This window comes from Macrobrachium rosenbergii, chromosome 42 (genome assembly GCF_040412425.1).
Source record: "Macrobrachium rosenbergii isolate ZJJX-2024 chromosome 42, ASM4041242v1, whole genome shotgun sequence".
Taxonomy (NCBI): Eukaryota; Metazoa; Arthropoda; class Malacostraca; order Decapoda; family Palaemonidae; genus Macrobrachium; species Macrobrachium rosenbergii.
The window spans coordinates 37,036,922-37,053,865 of NC_089782.1; the positions used below are offsets into that span (position 1 = coordinate 37,036,922).

Genomic DNA, 16,944 nt, shown 5'->3' on the forward strand with positions numbered 1-16,944 from the left:
AGTTATCTTGAATGTCCTCAGTGGCTGCCTTCTGCAACACGTTTGCCACTTTGTCTAAGGCTGTGAATCCCTGAATTGGGCCTGTAAGCTGGTGGTCCACCAGGAATCGTTAGCGACAAAGGACATGCAGAGAATGTTTATCCTTCATATTGTATGCAATTACGAATGAGCTTGTGCCCTGGTTTTCCAATATCTCCAGGTAGCCTGAAGACAATCACCCACTAGATTCATTATAATCTGGCCAAGATGGTGCTGTTGCTGTCATTTTTTTTTATATTTGTCATGCTTTCTTCCTCTAGTTAGGGATCTTGGAAACTATTGAGCCTTGGTCCATAAACCATCAGTGAATGTGTAGGATCTCACAAATGGAAGAGGTCCTGCCATAATGCCTTCTGTGGAACCACTTCCTCTGGCATCCTCTTAAAAGATAAATTTCATAAACCTTTCGATATAAAGACAACTCATGTTACCTTACCACTATTTTGGCAATGCTTCTCAATACCATTAGGCTGAAGATTAGGGTTGTAGCCAAATGCTGCAGCAAGGTCACTAATCTATAATTTTGATGACAAGTCTCTTTGCCTGTCGAATAATGCCATCCAAGCACCCTGGGGCAATCAGCAGAATAATGGCAGCCAATGAGTGGGCCAACAAAGAAGGGAATACTCTGGTTGGTATTGAATGTGTCTAATTCTGTATACAACCAACTATGGGAGTTTTAGCTAAGCTTTATTGTGGGAAAAGGTATCCAATGTTGTATAAACTTGGGAGATCATCTCCAAGAACTCCTTTGCTCCCAGTACAACCTACTGTTGTTTGGATGAAGACAGAAAAGATTAGATGCCTTCCACAGAAGCAGCATTCACTTACTAGTGATTTTGACTGAAAGCAGAGGATATAGTAGATCAATGGCATCTTAACTGTATATATGTCAGGAACATCTAAGTCACCTTTCAACAGTTAGGTGTGTGACCTTCCACAATGTTTCCTTTAATGCGACCATGAGAGTTGTCTAAGTTCTTTCAGATCAGATTGTCATCTTTTCCTTTAGATGATGGGAAATGCCTGCAGTCGTTGCCTGGCACCTGGTCTCTCTCTCAATACTTGACCAAGGTCCTGGGTCTTTGACCAACAAGGAACATAACCTTCGCCTTACGAAGACCTTGTCCCTATCCCTGGTGTATAGTCAGTCCCCTAGAAGTGATGATCCCAATCTCAACCACCTCGATGGTGTCAGAATTATTTAATGGTGACCTATGGTGGTTTCGTAATACATTAACTAAAATAGTTTAAGTTTAAGAATTCCACAAATCATATGTATTAAAAGTTAATACATGCATACATTAAATTCAGTATGCCAGCATGTACTTTAATTTCTATAACAATTAATAACAAACGATAATTGTTTAGGGCTGCATAATTTTCCCAAACATCCAAACATGTTATAAAACATATTGCATCATTAAAACCTTGTCTCACCAAACTTATACTTCAGAATGAGAGTGCAGGAGAACATTCTACTAAATAAGAACCATTAAACTTAACCAAAGGTTTATGCAAAGCATGTTGACACAAAAAAGAACTGAATGCCCATGTCAGCTGTTCATTGGAAAAATGTCACAACTTGTATGAACCAACTGGTTTTATATGCCCACAATGTTGGCACTGAACCCCTTCTAGCATGGACTTACTCCAGCTTCAACTTGAATGGCATATGAAGATAAGAGAAAAACTGTGAGCACATGGAGAACTGAGTTGCTGGTACTGGCTTCCTCTTAGAAGCAGCATACCAGCAAAAAAGACACATAATGCCGTTTCTTTCAAGAATACATCCATCTCTTGACTACTGTTGTCCAGCAAGCAATATGCACAGGTCAAATAAGAGGGCTCTTCATGTATGAACACAAAAATACAGAAAATCCCAAGTTCCAGCAGAATCTCTTCTTAAACCAATGTAGAATGTCCTAACCTTGATGTCACATTAGTTTAGTGACATATCACAAGAACAGACATCACCAAAAATTCTCTTCCTATGACGCCTTCATGCAGGATATAGAATCCTTACTTACATGGACTACATGAACTAGCAATGGTTTCTTCCTTACAGAATGTATAATGCAACGTGATTCAATTGGCAGCATTGCCTGTTGAATAGATAGGAATATCTAAAAAATCAAATGCAGGCTAACTCTCAGACCAGTAAGACCAGAAAACTACATCATTGCTAATGTTTTTTTTTTTTACTCTAAGCCTTACATAATGGAAAGTGCCTTAAAAAACAAACCATATCTTTCTGTCCTGCCAAACTTCAAGAATTTGCAACTCTACTCTGAATCCCCTTTCATCACCTGGCTATTATGATGACTATGAACCTGAAGATAACTTAGCCTCAGCATATCATGCTCAAATTACTTTGCTAAATAAATCTATAAAAAAGCAGATCAGGAAAACTGTAATTTTAATTTCATCCAAGACAAACTATATTTTGCTGTAATTCATGGTTTTGTATGGTACTTCAGTCCCAAACTACATATGAAAAAATTAATTGGGAAATCATTGTATTAAGTGTATTACATTGCCTACATCACAATTCAAATGAAACCAAAACAGTTAAGGGTAAAAATCAAAACATTTACATGCAAAGCAAATATGCAAAACATCACAAAGCAAGCCAGGTGCAATACATATTATACAGAGAAAATTTCATAAAAGCACTCAAAAGTTTACGAACAAAATGACCGCTTTCTTGGACTGCATCAAATTCCTAGAGATGTAAAGATATTTCCAAATCTACACCCTAGAAAATGTGTGCTGGCCATAAGACATCCAATACAATCACTGGTCAATATGGTACATTCAAATTTTTTTCTCATGGCATGACATAAATAATATTGCTAATGATAGTCAATTTCCCACCAAGAAATGCTGGAATAAAATATAATCTGCTGTGTAATTACACCTATTGTTCATCATATAACATGTAATATGTAACAGGAATTGTAAAACATTTTCTGTTATTCAAACAGGACACTGCAAAACCAGAAGAGACTACTTTGATGGCCACTACAAGTCTGAAAACAGCAAGGGTTAAGAGTGCAGGTGGAAAAAACTATTTGAATTGTATACTGTGCATGATCAAACAACTCATGAACAGGCCAGGGAATGTAAAAACAATATTATACTTAATCAAAAAAATACTTATAAAACTAATATAAAAATTTGAATTATGAATTTTTTTTTAAGGAAACCCCAATGCAAACAATACCAACGTGCAACAAAAATTTTTAATTTTCCAAGAAATCAAGGAATATTATTCTCCAAGATAAATGCTACATCTCTAAAATCTAAGGAAATTAAAATTGTTACTACCCCTTACTGGAATAACTTTGGAAAATGACAAGAAAATACAACTGCAATTTCAGATTAACATAACCCAGCCATGCTTAACGAGGGTAACACAAGATGGGGACAACATATGTTGATGGTGTAGGGCAACAGTTTGCTAGATGATGGTGATCAAGCACTGTCTTTCTGGGCCTATTTCTCGCAACAAAAGATATTAAAATTTCTTTGTTTAGGAGGACCTCTATAAAAACTATCCTATATCATTATAAATCTCATTTCGCATGTATATCCAATTTCCATCCTCAGAACTCAAATACAGATTTATGTTTAATAATGCTATCAAGCGCTGTTTCGTCTGCTGCCCTAGAGAGACTTGGAATATAGCCTTCAAATACTTGTCTAGTATTAGGTTTAAGCTTCTCTTGCATAAGAAATAAGAGAGTTTACAGAATAAATTAACTTGCCCACTTCAGTTAAAATCCTTCAATAACTGCTTGAGCCATACACCATGCAATAAGTTACCACATATATATATAAATATATACACTATTTATAAAAACCAGCCACGTGTGTTCATTAAATTCTTCTTATGGATGGACAGGCAAGGGTGGTAATCATCAAGATAGCATTCCCTTACCTATACAGTAATACTATGCCAACCTCTGACCTCCGAATTATTTCGCTACTTTCTTTGAGCTTGATTTTTTACCCTGCAACATAGTGTAATGAATGACATTGAAAAGAATTACAATGCACAGGAAATTCTCAAAGTCACTGCAGTGTCAACCAGCAGCCAAGCATCTATAGCAACACGCAGCCTGCTCCAAAACATCTGTTTATGCCTTAAAGCCACCAAGATTTCAAAAACTGAAGAGATCCCAGATGTTCTTGAGTTTTCAATTTTTAAAATAGCCAAAACAATAAATGAGAAATAAATAAATACATATTCAAGAAAGTGCTACCACTCTGAGAATGGGTTAGTTACACAGTGCCGTAAGGCCATTAAGGTAAAATGATAAAAATAAACTAATGTCAGTAGAAAACAAAATACTAGAAAATGAGGTTACACCGCTCACCCCATTTCTACATTACCAGTTACATGAAGCAAGTTAAAACCGTATTCCAAACAAGCTCATTCTTAATCTTAGTGGCAACCCGATGTTTCAGATACAAGTAACTTTATTTAGGCTGAAAAGAACACTGAAATCACTGGTGAACTTGAGAGAAATGGACAACTGGTACATAATCAAGAGTAAATCGGTAGGACAGAAACAAACTGAGGTGTTGTAACATCACAGCCCAAATATGCAATGTCCACCTATAGGAAATATTCTTTCACTGTACCATGCAAAGCAGACAACCTGAATATTCATTACTTATAGAAATCCTCTCCACAGAGATAACAATCCTCATAACCTTCCTTATTTTTGGGATGGTGTTCACTTAATGTTATTACACTAATAAAAAAAATCTACTCGTCTTGACATATGCCACTCATCATTATCATCCCAAGTGTTTTTAGTTTGGCTTTTCCCTTTAAAAGATTGGACATGAAGTTAGTTCTCTCTATTCTTCTCTGCTTTGTGCTCTTTCTGCCTGAACCCCCCCATCAGGCTTAGGTCTTCATCTACTCAAGATTTCCTGGGCATTCCTACAAGGCTTTGGCCTGCTGCTCCCATACCTACTGCCTTCCTGACCAACTGTTTCTCATCTCAATACATTTCCTAACCATCTAAAGCCTTTGAGATCTAATTTTTCTGCTTGTTAATACTATTTATCCACCCATACCTCATTCATAACAACTTCCCAACGTACTCCAGCCATAAATCCGAACATTCTGTGATCACGCCATTTCAAAATCTCCTCAATGTTCCTTATAAGTGCCATGTTTTTGTTGCCAATAGTGTACACCTTATGTACCCATGCTATGTCATTTGAATCCATGTGTCTCCAAGGGAACAGAAATACTCTTGACTTCTGAGACCTATCCATCCATCATGACAGGGTTTTCAACTCCCTCTCTCCTTACCATTTGCTCTTGAAATGAATGACAGGCATAACAAATCTCATACTACATGTATATTTTGTAAGCCTAAGTTTACAGTGATTTCGTCTCTCCTCTCCATTCCACTCTTCCACCGTTCAAATGATTCCATCACCAACAACCCTACACCCATTTGTAGCTTCTTCCAGTACTACGATAAAGAGCAAACAGCTCGGTGCTTACCCTTGATGGACACCAACATTATCTCAAATTCTTCTGATACACCTGTGGTTGTCTAGTCTTCTCTCTAGATCTAGTGTTATGGCAGAGTAAAACCACTGGCTTAATGAGTCTTCCTGGTAACTATCCGACTTTGCAATGCCCATTAAGGTGTCTTGGTACTCTTGTCAAATGCCTTGTCAAAATCCACAAATATGCGATATAATCTCTTCCTTGCATGGTACTTTTCCTCTTGTTACCTCAATATACACACTATTAATTTTAACGATTTTTCTCAGCCTTTCCTCCAGCACTTTTTGGCAGCATGTTCTACTGCTCTTATTCTGTAGTCATTTTTTGCATTGCAGTGCACACCCTTTTTCCATTGCTGAAAGGCTCTTTTCCCACTCTTCTGGTCCATGACCAGGCTATAATGGTTTCTGTCCATTTTCTGGTTTTATATTTTCTCTAAGTCACTTGTTATTCAGGATGGTTCTGGGACCTTACTATTTTTATCTACCAGAAGGCCCTTCTTAACCTCTTCAGTTGCTTTTCTCAAGTGGTCCTTGAGTACCTTCAATTCATGTCTTTTCTTGATTCAGATGTTTTCAAACCACCACCTCCATTGTTCCGGTATCTCTAGTTTCAACTTTTAATTTCTCCATTTTCATCTTTTATAACATTTGGCCCTTCTAAATCTTTACCATCTTTCCTCAGCCACTTTGCTACTCAAACTATTTTCCCTCTGCTGTCTAGAGATTCTGATTCCACTCCTCTCCTTTTGTCATCTTGTCCTTGCCCCCTGCCTTCGTGTAGTCTGCCTCCTCTTTTCCCTATCTATATGCTGAGAAAAGCTACACACTCTTTACTGTTGATTCCTTTGGCCACAAATTCTAATTGGTTACAGTCTTCCCCCTCCCCAACAAAATAATGAGCGAGATATATAATGCAATGAGCATAAAACTCCCTAAATTAAATAAAAAAATCTTTCTAAAGAGAAGAAGTGGTTGAAAAGATCAGTGATATTAGATAATGAATCACTTTGTTTAAAAGATAATTACTGTACAAGGTCTATACTACACTGGTTAAGATAAAAGTGAAAGGTAAACTTTTCAACCAATTTAAATTAAGTACGGTAATCGACCTGTTATCCGAACACACCCCATCTAATAAATGACTTTCTCATCCATTTCTGAATCAGGAAGGTTGTACAATCATCAATTTGTCATTTTCACACACTTTCATTCTTACACTGTAGCAAAAAAAGATTTTGCCAATCTCTGACAATCCTTAAAACTATCAGGTAAAAATTGTGTTACTGTGCTGCAATGTAAAAACAGCAAAAAACAAAACTCATAATTCATCAGATGATCATGCCTCTGCTTAGAAAATAAAAATCGAGCACAAGTTTCACACAACACTGTACTACCTAACCAATAAACTACAAAGACCAGGGCCACAACAAGGTTCTACTTAAAATTTAGTTAAAACACTGTTAAGCAACAATCTTAAAAACTTTGTAGAAAATTCTAAGGTTAAAAACCATATAAGGCATTCTGAAAATATTTCCAGCTTACTTCATGTAATCCTGGTAAAATTCACAAAAACAGCCTTTATAAAAGCAACGTGCAAATGAAAATCAACTTGATTTGAAATGCATTTATTCAGGCCCCATTCCCATCATGCATATCAGGCCAGCAAAAATATACTACCCAGAACATGGAAATACTGCATGTCAATTTATCCAGAGCCTTTTTTTTTATTATGCTGAAGTATCACCTAATATTAATTACTTCCTTAAACTTTCATCTTTACTGCCATACAATACTTCAATTATTTTACCCAACCAGTCACCATTTCTCATTTATACAAGCTCCACCAACCAGGTCCTCTCTGCTTTGTAGCAATATCTAATGTATTAAGTCTACCTTAAACAAATTAAGAGGTTAGATCTTGATGTGTACTAATCTGATTGAAAATTTTAAAATTATTCACATGTTAAATTTACAAGCTTGTTTTAACTCCTTGAGTCTTAAGATTTTTATAATAATATACTGTACCAGTCAATTTTTTTTTTTAAATATTACAGGTTTGAAACCTTAGCCCATGTTGATTTTCACTTCACAACTGTAGTATTTATAACTGAAATGTTTAGGCCCTCTTAGATAAGAAATATTTGTTTGTTTATTAATTTTTCTAGTCATTTGTGTGTTAAGGAATCTCTTTTCTATCAACAAAATCAAATTTGTTCTGAAACTTCCAACAAACACATTAAAACCAAAACCTTTGCCCTTCAATTCCACCATGACCTTACAACTGGTGTTTAATGCTCTCTACCTTAACCTTACTCTTATATCATAACCAAGCCAGGATAATTATTATACCATCATTTCCTCTCATGGCCTTACAATTGAAATTGTCTACCTATATATCTCAACTATTGCAAACCTGCCTGTGGACATCTTTATGCATAACGTACACAAGTTTCTTGATATTACGCCAGATAAGCCAAAATGCAATGCCTCTGACCATTTCTATGACTGTACTAAAGGACACAATTCTAACTCAATCAGGCACCTTGCATTCATATCTGAAGTCAAATCCAGCATCATTGGTTTTAGTAACTGAAATGGCTAATGCTGAAGTCCACACACAGGAGGGCTTCAACAAGGTATACCCAGGTATACTCCATGCAGGAGTGGATGCCATAAGGAAGCCTAGAATGGGGATGGGACTGGGAATGGTTATGGTGGCTTGAAAGTTTACAGGCAAGGGTGGTAGATTTGAATAAGTGGAGCTGTAAAGCATGGTGAAACCCTTGATTGTTGACTTTAGATGGTGGCAAAGTGATTAAAGAAACCCTAAAAACAGGGAAATGGATGCAGAGGAAAACTGGCTTTCATTCAAAACAAATAACAACACAGTCTTAGACTACTGCATCCGATAAAGAAAACTACCACCAAATGAGATCAAACAGCCAAAATGATACAGTAGGGATATTGCTAAAGCAATCAGGGATGACAGAATCACACACTTAAAATTACAATCATCACAAGACACAAACAGTTCACAAAACAGGAGTGCAGGGAGGTAGAACATGAAGACGATTTCATCTATAGTCAACAAGGCGAACATGTGAACAGGACTGATTTTTGAAAGTTTGTTCTAGCAACCAGCCAATAGAGCAGTTTGGTTATTCAGCACTGTGACCAGAGGGAAAACCAATTCTTTTAGTATCCTGTAAGACTTCTTCCACGACACATTTAGTATACGTGATACAAATGCAGCCATACGCAAACTATCTGGATATCCTAAGGGTATTTGACAGTCACATAAAAGATAAATGGCAAAAAAGTGTAATGAGTAGGTATCATAGATGAAGTAACAGATTACATACAAGAGTGGTTAAGTAGATTTAAACTTACAGCTGATAGGAGTAAAATTTACAAGACATACAGAAAATAAGTGAAAAGTCATTACAAAGGTAGGTGCCTCCCAGCTATGATAAGAACATTATTGGCTGCCTTCCACAATTCTGGATGCTATCCCAAAAGAAGGATATAGAAAGATTAGAACAGTACAAAAAAGAGCAACCAAACTAATACCATCAGTCACGCACACTGGACCTTGAGGAACATCAATACAATCAATTTATACTCTTATACTCTTGGGCAAATGGCAAAATGTTCATTAGGAGGTTAGTTGACCAAATTATTCAAGATATTTACATATACATAAATGGATATCACTTATCAGTTTACTTAAGTAGTAACCACACTAAATCCAAATAGAAACTAGAACTGAAAAAGTCGGAACTTCTGCACATACAAGAGAACTTAATTTTGGAACAGACTACCTAAGCTAATCTCATCTTGGAAAAGACTCGGCTGTGGTTAAATAATATCACTACATCTTTAATGTGACCCATTAGTCTAGTTAGAGTGCCTTTACATAGAAAACTAGCTCAGCAAACTTATGGAACACATGGGATTACAAGGCCAATTACCAAACTGAGCAACATTTGACATCACCCTACAACTCAAAAATAAAATAAACCACTTATACTGGCATCCAAAAGAATAATGCTTCTGAGATTTCATTAAAGCCACATTAAGCAAACTCAACAGGGAAATGAAAATGGCAAAATAGGTAGCCACGCACACAACATGAGTGTTAGCTCCTAAAAGTATCGGAATAGACAGAAAATCTGCTGTTCCCAAACAGACACACTGTAATTAAATATACGAAGCTTTTCTAAACACCAAGCACCTCATGAAATGGAATTAACTATCTTGCAAGAACATATGAGAACAATGTACCAATCTAGTTACCAACACTGATAATGAAGGTTACCCCAAATTATTACGCAACAGGCAACGGCTACTCTATATTACTATATACATAATGTTCCACTCCTAGCAGAAAAATTACCATTGTAAGGACATTTAACACTGGATCTTAAGCCCGAACACATCTAAAGCTAGGGAGACAGGAAGACCTTCCTTCCCTTGGTACTGCCTACTAACATAAAAAATTAGAATGTACAGTGAGACCTTTGTGAGAGAACAAATTAGATCATGCCTGAAAATATTTAGTGTTATGATTTAACCATATTATCCAGTTATTCCCATCAAATGACATTTGTTAATAGCAACTTAAACTAAGCATAACAAACAAAAGGAAGTTCCCTTCAGTTACAAAATTAACCAATACCAACAACAATTTCACCAGGTCATTTGTTATGGGTTTCCACACCCAGAGAGTTATTAAATACAATGAACTTTTTATAAAACTAATGACAAGCTAAATTAGCAGCAATGTTAACTTTTCCATCTACTACATCAAGATTCCAGCCACCTGGATTTTGTGACATACAGTGCTTGAAATTTTGTTTAATATAGCTGAGATATACAGACTACCATTTAGCAAAATCCTTTCAACTGTGGACATTAATGTAATTTTTAGGACATTGTTTTTACATAAAATCGTCAACCAAAGGAATTATTTCATACAACCACAGCAAATATGTTCCAACTAAATGGTCTTCAAAATTTTCCCACACCTGACAAACTAAAATTGGATCTCATAATTCAACAGGAGCATCATTTCAAAAATTCAACAGCTACATATAATTTCAGTCAACAATCATTAGACAGTTTATATATATCTGGTTAAAATACAAATGCTGAAAAAATTAAGGCAGTTGCTGCATCATCCTTCTATTACTCCAATTACTCCATTCTCCTTGCATAATTCTAAAACAAAGCACAAGCTGTCTAAGCAGACCAGATGTGTACTAGAGCAAACAAAATTTATAGGCACGCACACTGCACAAACACCACCTTAGGAAAACAACAAAACTGTACACGCAGATTTCACTAAGTATACCCTTTAGAAGCTTAAAATCTTGCAGCAAAACAATACAAAAAGAAATAGTACTGAAAACCTCATCTTGCTTGAACACTACCCTAAAATATTTGCATTTCAGGCCACAACTAGTTCAGATACTACAGTACTGTATAACCATGATAAACCTGATTTGTCAAAAAGCTCTTGTTTTACTTTCATTTCTTACTGATTCACAAACATCTTTAACAAAATTGTATAAAGGAACTTTAATGACTCTCCTTCTGCAACTTGCTCTTAACCATTAACTAGCTACACTAAAATTAAATGAAGTGTAGTCAAACTCTAACAAAAGTGAAATTACATTTCCATTCTGTTCAACAAAAATAGTAAGATACTTCATTATCTCCTCACTTCCCATGTACTAATGCTTTAAACACTGCCAACACACAAGCAATATTAAATACTTGAAAATCTGATTTATATTTACACTTGTTTTTATTTACAAGTGGAGTACCTGGTTTCCTATGGATAACAAGTAGATCTGCCATAAGCCTGTGCATACTGGATTCCAAATTGCTGAGGTTCCACTTATTCAACAAGATCTTCAATCTAAGTCACTCTCCTCAACTGTTAGACTTCTATCTAAATTACACATTAATGTAAATCTTTATTTGCTATGCACTATTTTAGCATTCAACAAAGTTCGAGTTGATTCTCCTTTGAGCTTACAAGCATAATAATCAAACTGGAATTTCAAGGCAATCATGCAAAAAACTTGGCCAAGGCCCATTACAAGATTGAATTCACTTCATATATGCTTATAATATAGAAAAACAAAATGTGCACCTAAATGAGGAATTATCATGCTAATAAGCAATAAATTACAAGACAATTGAAACATTAATCAAAAGACAAAAGAAATTACTAACCAGCACATCCCACAAAACTGGAAACTATCTAAATTCTACTCTTTCAAATCATATCACCAGCCTTTGTTAAGACATTTACAATTGTAGTGTGCACTTCAAAAATTTTCACGTTTTCTAAATGCAACAATATCTATGTATCACTTCTGAGAGGTATGTTTCGCATTAAATGATCCCAAAACCCAATACCTGTATACGTTAGCTGCACTATTAATTAATACCTTCAATGTAAGCGTAAATATGTCCATTGGGAATGGGGAAAATGTGCAAAAATATATTCTACTGTCAAAATTCCCACACATTAAAACCCTCAAACCTGTACATTAAAGTACACAGCACCCACTTCACACAAAAGCACACAGAGTTTCAGCTCCATTTAAAGCTCTCTTTGCTGACTATAAAATATAGCACCATTAAAATATCCTACTTAACATCCCTCCTGTGCCTGTATCAAATCAAAATACAGTAACAACCACTGATCACACACACACACACACAAAACAAGTTAAAAGAAGAGTTCCCAAAATGGAACTAAAGCAATACCCTAATCTTACCTAAGAAACTAAATTCATTTTCATCCTTGTCAAGTACTTCTCTTAATCTCAATAACAGGTTGTCCTTGACACAATAATCTAGTTCATCCTTGCCTTGCACTTCACGCAACCTCAGAATTAGGTTGTCCTTGACGTCCTATGTGATTGAAATGTTTCAACCGATGTGTATAACATTGATGTATGCAATACCTTAGTCTATCGATTATTCATCTCTACAGAGAACACCTCTCAACTGCATGCAGATTACGTAAAAATTTCTAACTCGCAACCCAAGCCCATCTCAAGATCATCTTTATTACACTCACACTTCACGAAAATGCACACACTGCCTGAATATATGATACACTCCCCTTAAAAAGCATTCTAATATTAAATACGCTTAAAATTAACTTAAACTAGCTTGTATAAAAGATGCACTCAATACAAAATCCCTGGCAAGATTTAATCTTGTATTTTTACAGCTATAACTACTCTCAATAAAATAATACTGCAAAACAGATCATATAATAGCTTTCTAAACAATTTTTTTGATACCCCAAAAGAGGATGAGGCTTGGCAAGCCATGCAAACACATCACACACATAATATATATACAGTTACTTTTAAAAGAACATTTTAGAAAACCCTAACAGCTATGAGAACAGATCAAGTGTCACTTTCAAACTACAAAATGATGTTAAACCTGTTCTTCATAACAAGAGATATAAAAACTAACAAGATACCGACTAGTATGGGATCCTAATACTGCAACTATAAACTTTTATTAAAAAGTATTCACTTAAAACGAGCAGCAAATAAAAATTGTAAACATACTTAAAAAATTTTTAGTTAATGAAACTAACAATTTATAAAAAGAAGTCAGGCAAAAGAAGAAACTAGAATCCTAAGAGATACTTGGCATAGAAATAGAGAACATTCAATAAAACTATGATAAAAATTATATTAACAATGAATCCCTTCACTGAGTTGAGGACCCGATTAACGAGACTAACCTGCGTTGGAGGTGGAGCCACAGGCGTTCCAGTGAGTTCAGATAGTTTGTTCTCTAGCCCCCTGATTCTATTTTCTTGTTTTAGGAACACTGCTTTGAATTTCTTCATTTCTGACTGCAGTTCATCTATTTTCTTCCGAAGATCATCGTTGATTTTGCAAACCTGGAAAATTCAGTGAATGAAAAACTTCCATATTCAAGGAATTTGGTTCCCAGTTTAAATTTCAAGTGACTGAATTATTATTATTAACATTCTTAACTCTCTCAGAGCTGGCCAGAATAATTTGTTCTTGATGAAATATGTTAGATCTTATTTTATATTTTGACACTCCTTAAAAGTTTAATGATTAAATTAACTGAAAATGTCAAAGATTGACAAAATTTTTTTCAAAGATTTGTTTCAATGATTGATGTTGTTCACTGAAAGTTGTACAATCACTGAAGATGTTTCTAATTGTAAGTGTTCTGCATTTCTATAACAGGGACTGAGTCATGCTGGTTCAACAAATACACTTGGATCAAATAAGTGTGACCAATTCAAAGACAGGATAATATCGGTTCAATATGGCGTCCTTTTTTGGAATGATAACATTGCTTCAATGTGGAGTTCTTTTTGGAATGAAGAGCAGCACAATTCCACATTAAACAGCTGGTTTAATACGTTTTAATTTACTACCGTCAAATTCATTACTCCACAATTCCTGCCACTTACCACAGTTGGGTTTAAGAGATAGTAACAAATCCTTGACAGTAATACAGTAGGTATACAATATTTTAGCTATTTCTTTGTGATGGCAGCTTTGGCTGCCTTAATCACGTCATTTCCTTTACTGCCTGGAAGAGGACGGGCAAATCATATTTCAATATTTATACTACCTTCATGGAATTTGGAAATGAAAACTTTAGCTTTTCAACAGAAGGATTTTTAGGACAACAATTCTGAAGGGCTTCTAAAGTACTTCCAGTCACTGAAAATGACAAAATTTCAGTGGTGCCATGTTTTAATAATTTTAATACTCAGACAATTCTGCTGTGAAACAGATAGAAAGGCAGACTGTCATTTTTGGAATAAACATAACCGACTAGCTACAATCACACAAGCTGTATATACCTCTGTGACTTTCTCTAATGCCTCTGAGGATAATGCAGTAGCCTTGCCCTCCTCTTCCGATTTCACCTTTCCTGTAGGCGGCATCTTGTCAAGAATATTTGTCTTCTTTTTGGTTACTTTGAGTTCAACCTTCTGTGTTGCTTGAATGCCATCTGAAAAAGGAAAATGCTACCTATAATATTACATATTAAATAGCTTCCTCACAATATTTACAACCTTTGGATAACATACAGGTAGCTGCAATGAACTGTTATCCCTTAATATTTACAGATCTGACTTGATGGTTCATGAGCTTTGACTGAAATATCTGCATCAAAAGCATGTTACAATTAATTACAAATTACAAACATCTGGTGAGGTAAATATAGATGTGTCTTCAAGCTGCATGATACTACACTGAGAAAGCATACCTCTGGGTATGCAATGTCAATGGCACCTGAATACCCCCAGAAGGATGACTTTTGCTTTGGCCTCAAAGATGAAATTTTTTTTAATGGTTTGTTTTCTTCTTCTTTTATTTATATTTTATTTTTGTATAACACAAAAGTACTCTATTCTGAGGAAGCTTAGTTAGTAGCTAATTGCCTTTTACTCTTGTTCCTGTCTCAAAAAGATGCAAAAATATTAAACTAACACTACTCCACTAAAAAGATATACATAATTCCAATGATTCATCCACAACAATTATAGAATGCCTTCTGGTATAAGGCTCCTCTGAATTACATGTGCATACAGGATTACCTTTGAGTGATATTAAGATAGGATCTCTTGAGTCTCCTTCCCACCATTCCTCCGCCGTCAATGCTGGTATATCTCCAGGAGTGTCTGGATATAAATCTTCTTGGAATAACTCTGACTGAAAACAAAAGTACCGGTTGCCAAATCAAGATTTTAAAAGACACGTTGCAAAAACTACCACTAAGTATAAAAATGAATTGCCCAAACTCAGATTTCAATATGGCCTCTCGGACACAAAACAATGCACATTCAAAGTAAATAACTACTACCAAAGCAAGTTTTCTGTGTTGATATTTTATATTACTTCTATCGGAAAATCGGAATGCTCATTTCTTGTAAAAAAAAAAATGTGACAATCTACAAGTTTTAATACGGTGGAGTACATCCACAAGTAGAAAGCCACTGCTCTAGCACAGTATTACTAGGTAGTTTACCCAGACCACTAAGTTAAGTCTCTGTTATATAGCGTAAGAATGTTTATAAAACTTGATAACATGCAACAAAAAAGTGAGGGACTCCATAGCTGTATTCATAAGAACTATCTAAAATCACACCTATTAGAATATTATATTTCACAGAAATTACCATATGCAGCATTCTACCTGTAAATACTGACAAAAATCATAATAGCAATCACAGTATCATTTTCCCACTTAAAACCATGAGAGAAAAACATCAAAAGCCACCTAAGATGGGAGACGACACCAGTGCACAAACAACTATCACCATCTTAATGATTTTGGTATGTTACTGCCAAACTTGTAAATTCATTTGATCTCCTTCTACTGTTACCTGCAGTAAACACTTGCACAGAAGTGGGTCAAGTGCCTAATGGCCTATGGTGGATTTGACATTTAATTTATCATCATCTCTCTCTCTTTGCAGATGTTACCCCACTAAGGAGGTCCCACTTTTAGTGTCTCCTGTGCAACACACTGTAGAAGGCACTAGCAGTTCTTTCCAGTACCCCTTCAACGTGAAAGCAGCTGCACTACTTTCACCCTTTTACGTGTCATCCATTCTCTTCCAACATAGCCATCAACTACTTCAGGCCTACCTCATGATTACCTTGATCAAATTTTCACTCACCTTCATTTATAAATAAAACCCTTTAGTCAAGCCTCACAAGTCTAAAACTGTAACTAAGGTGGTTCCATTAATCTATTATAAAAAGAAAAATAATCACTTCCAGATGTCATATGAAAAACTACATCCAATAGCAGCAAAAATTACTCCTAAGCCAATGAAAACACATCAAGACGACAGCACTACTAACACCAAACTCAGAACATAGGAAGGACTTATGAACAAAGTGGATAAAAACATTTTCAGCTCAGTAGTTTTTACTATGGGTATTTTCCTAATGTTTCCAGCCTTCTGCAAATTATTGCCATTTAGTCATCATAACCCAGACATTTTAGTCTGCACATTGATATAATTTCCCGTCTTTCATACAGTTTCAGTTCTTGGATCCTCTAGCTTTAGGGTTAATGGTTGATGCTGAAAGAATAACTGGCCAAAAGAACATACTTCCCATTGAGTTAGAAACAAATGTTTCCAATTTAAAATATTTCTTTCAACATCCAGAGTAAAGCAAAACTTAATCAGTTCTACTTGATAGAATACTAAATCTGAAAAAATCTAACTAAATGTGTCTACAAACATAAACCCTATGTCATGTATTAAGATGAAAAAGCTGTGATTTGATATTTCAAGAGCCTTTTCAA

At 35.4% G+C, this 16,944-nt stretch overlaps 1 protein-coding gene across 12 annotated transcripts in view; it reads right to left on the minus strand.

Annotated features, from left to right (window-relative positions):
- Positions 1-16,944, minus strand: part of coro (protein coronin) — a 61,596-nt gene that overhangs the window by 4,715 nt on the left and 39,937 nt on the right. For 9 of the 12 annotated variants that reach the window (XM_067086141.1, XM_067086134.1, XM_067086135.1 and 6 more), the window contains 3 exons: positions 15,221-15,335; positions 14,480-14,631; positions 13,370-13,531 (listed from right to left, as the gene is read on the minus strand). In XM_067086141.1, coding sequence (XP_066942242.1) covers positions 13,370-13,531; positions 14,480-14,631; positions 15,221-15,335 — 429 coding nt within the window. Of the gene's footprint in view, positions 1-3,982; positions 4,056-13,369; positions 13,532-14,479; positions 14,632-15,220; positions 15,336-16,944 lie in introns of all 12 variants that reach the window. The other 3 variants (XM_067086143.1, XM_067086142.1, XM_067086138.1) reach the window with 1 other exon arrangement.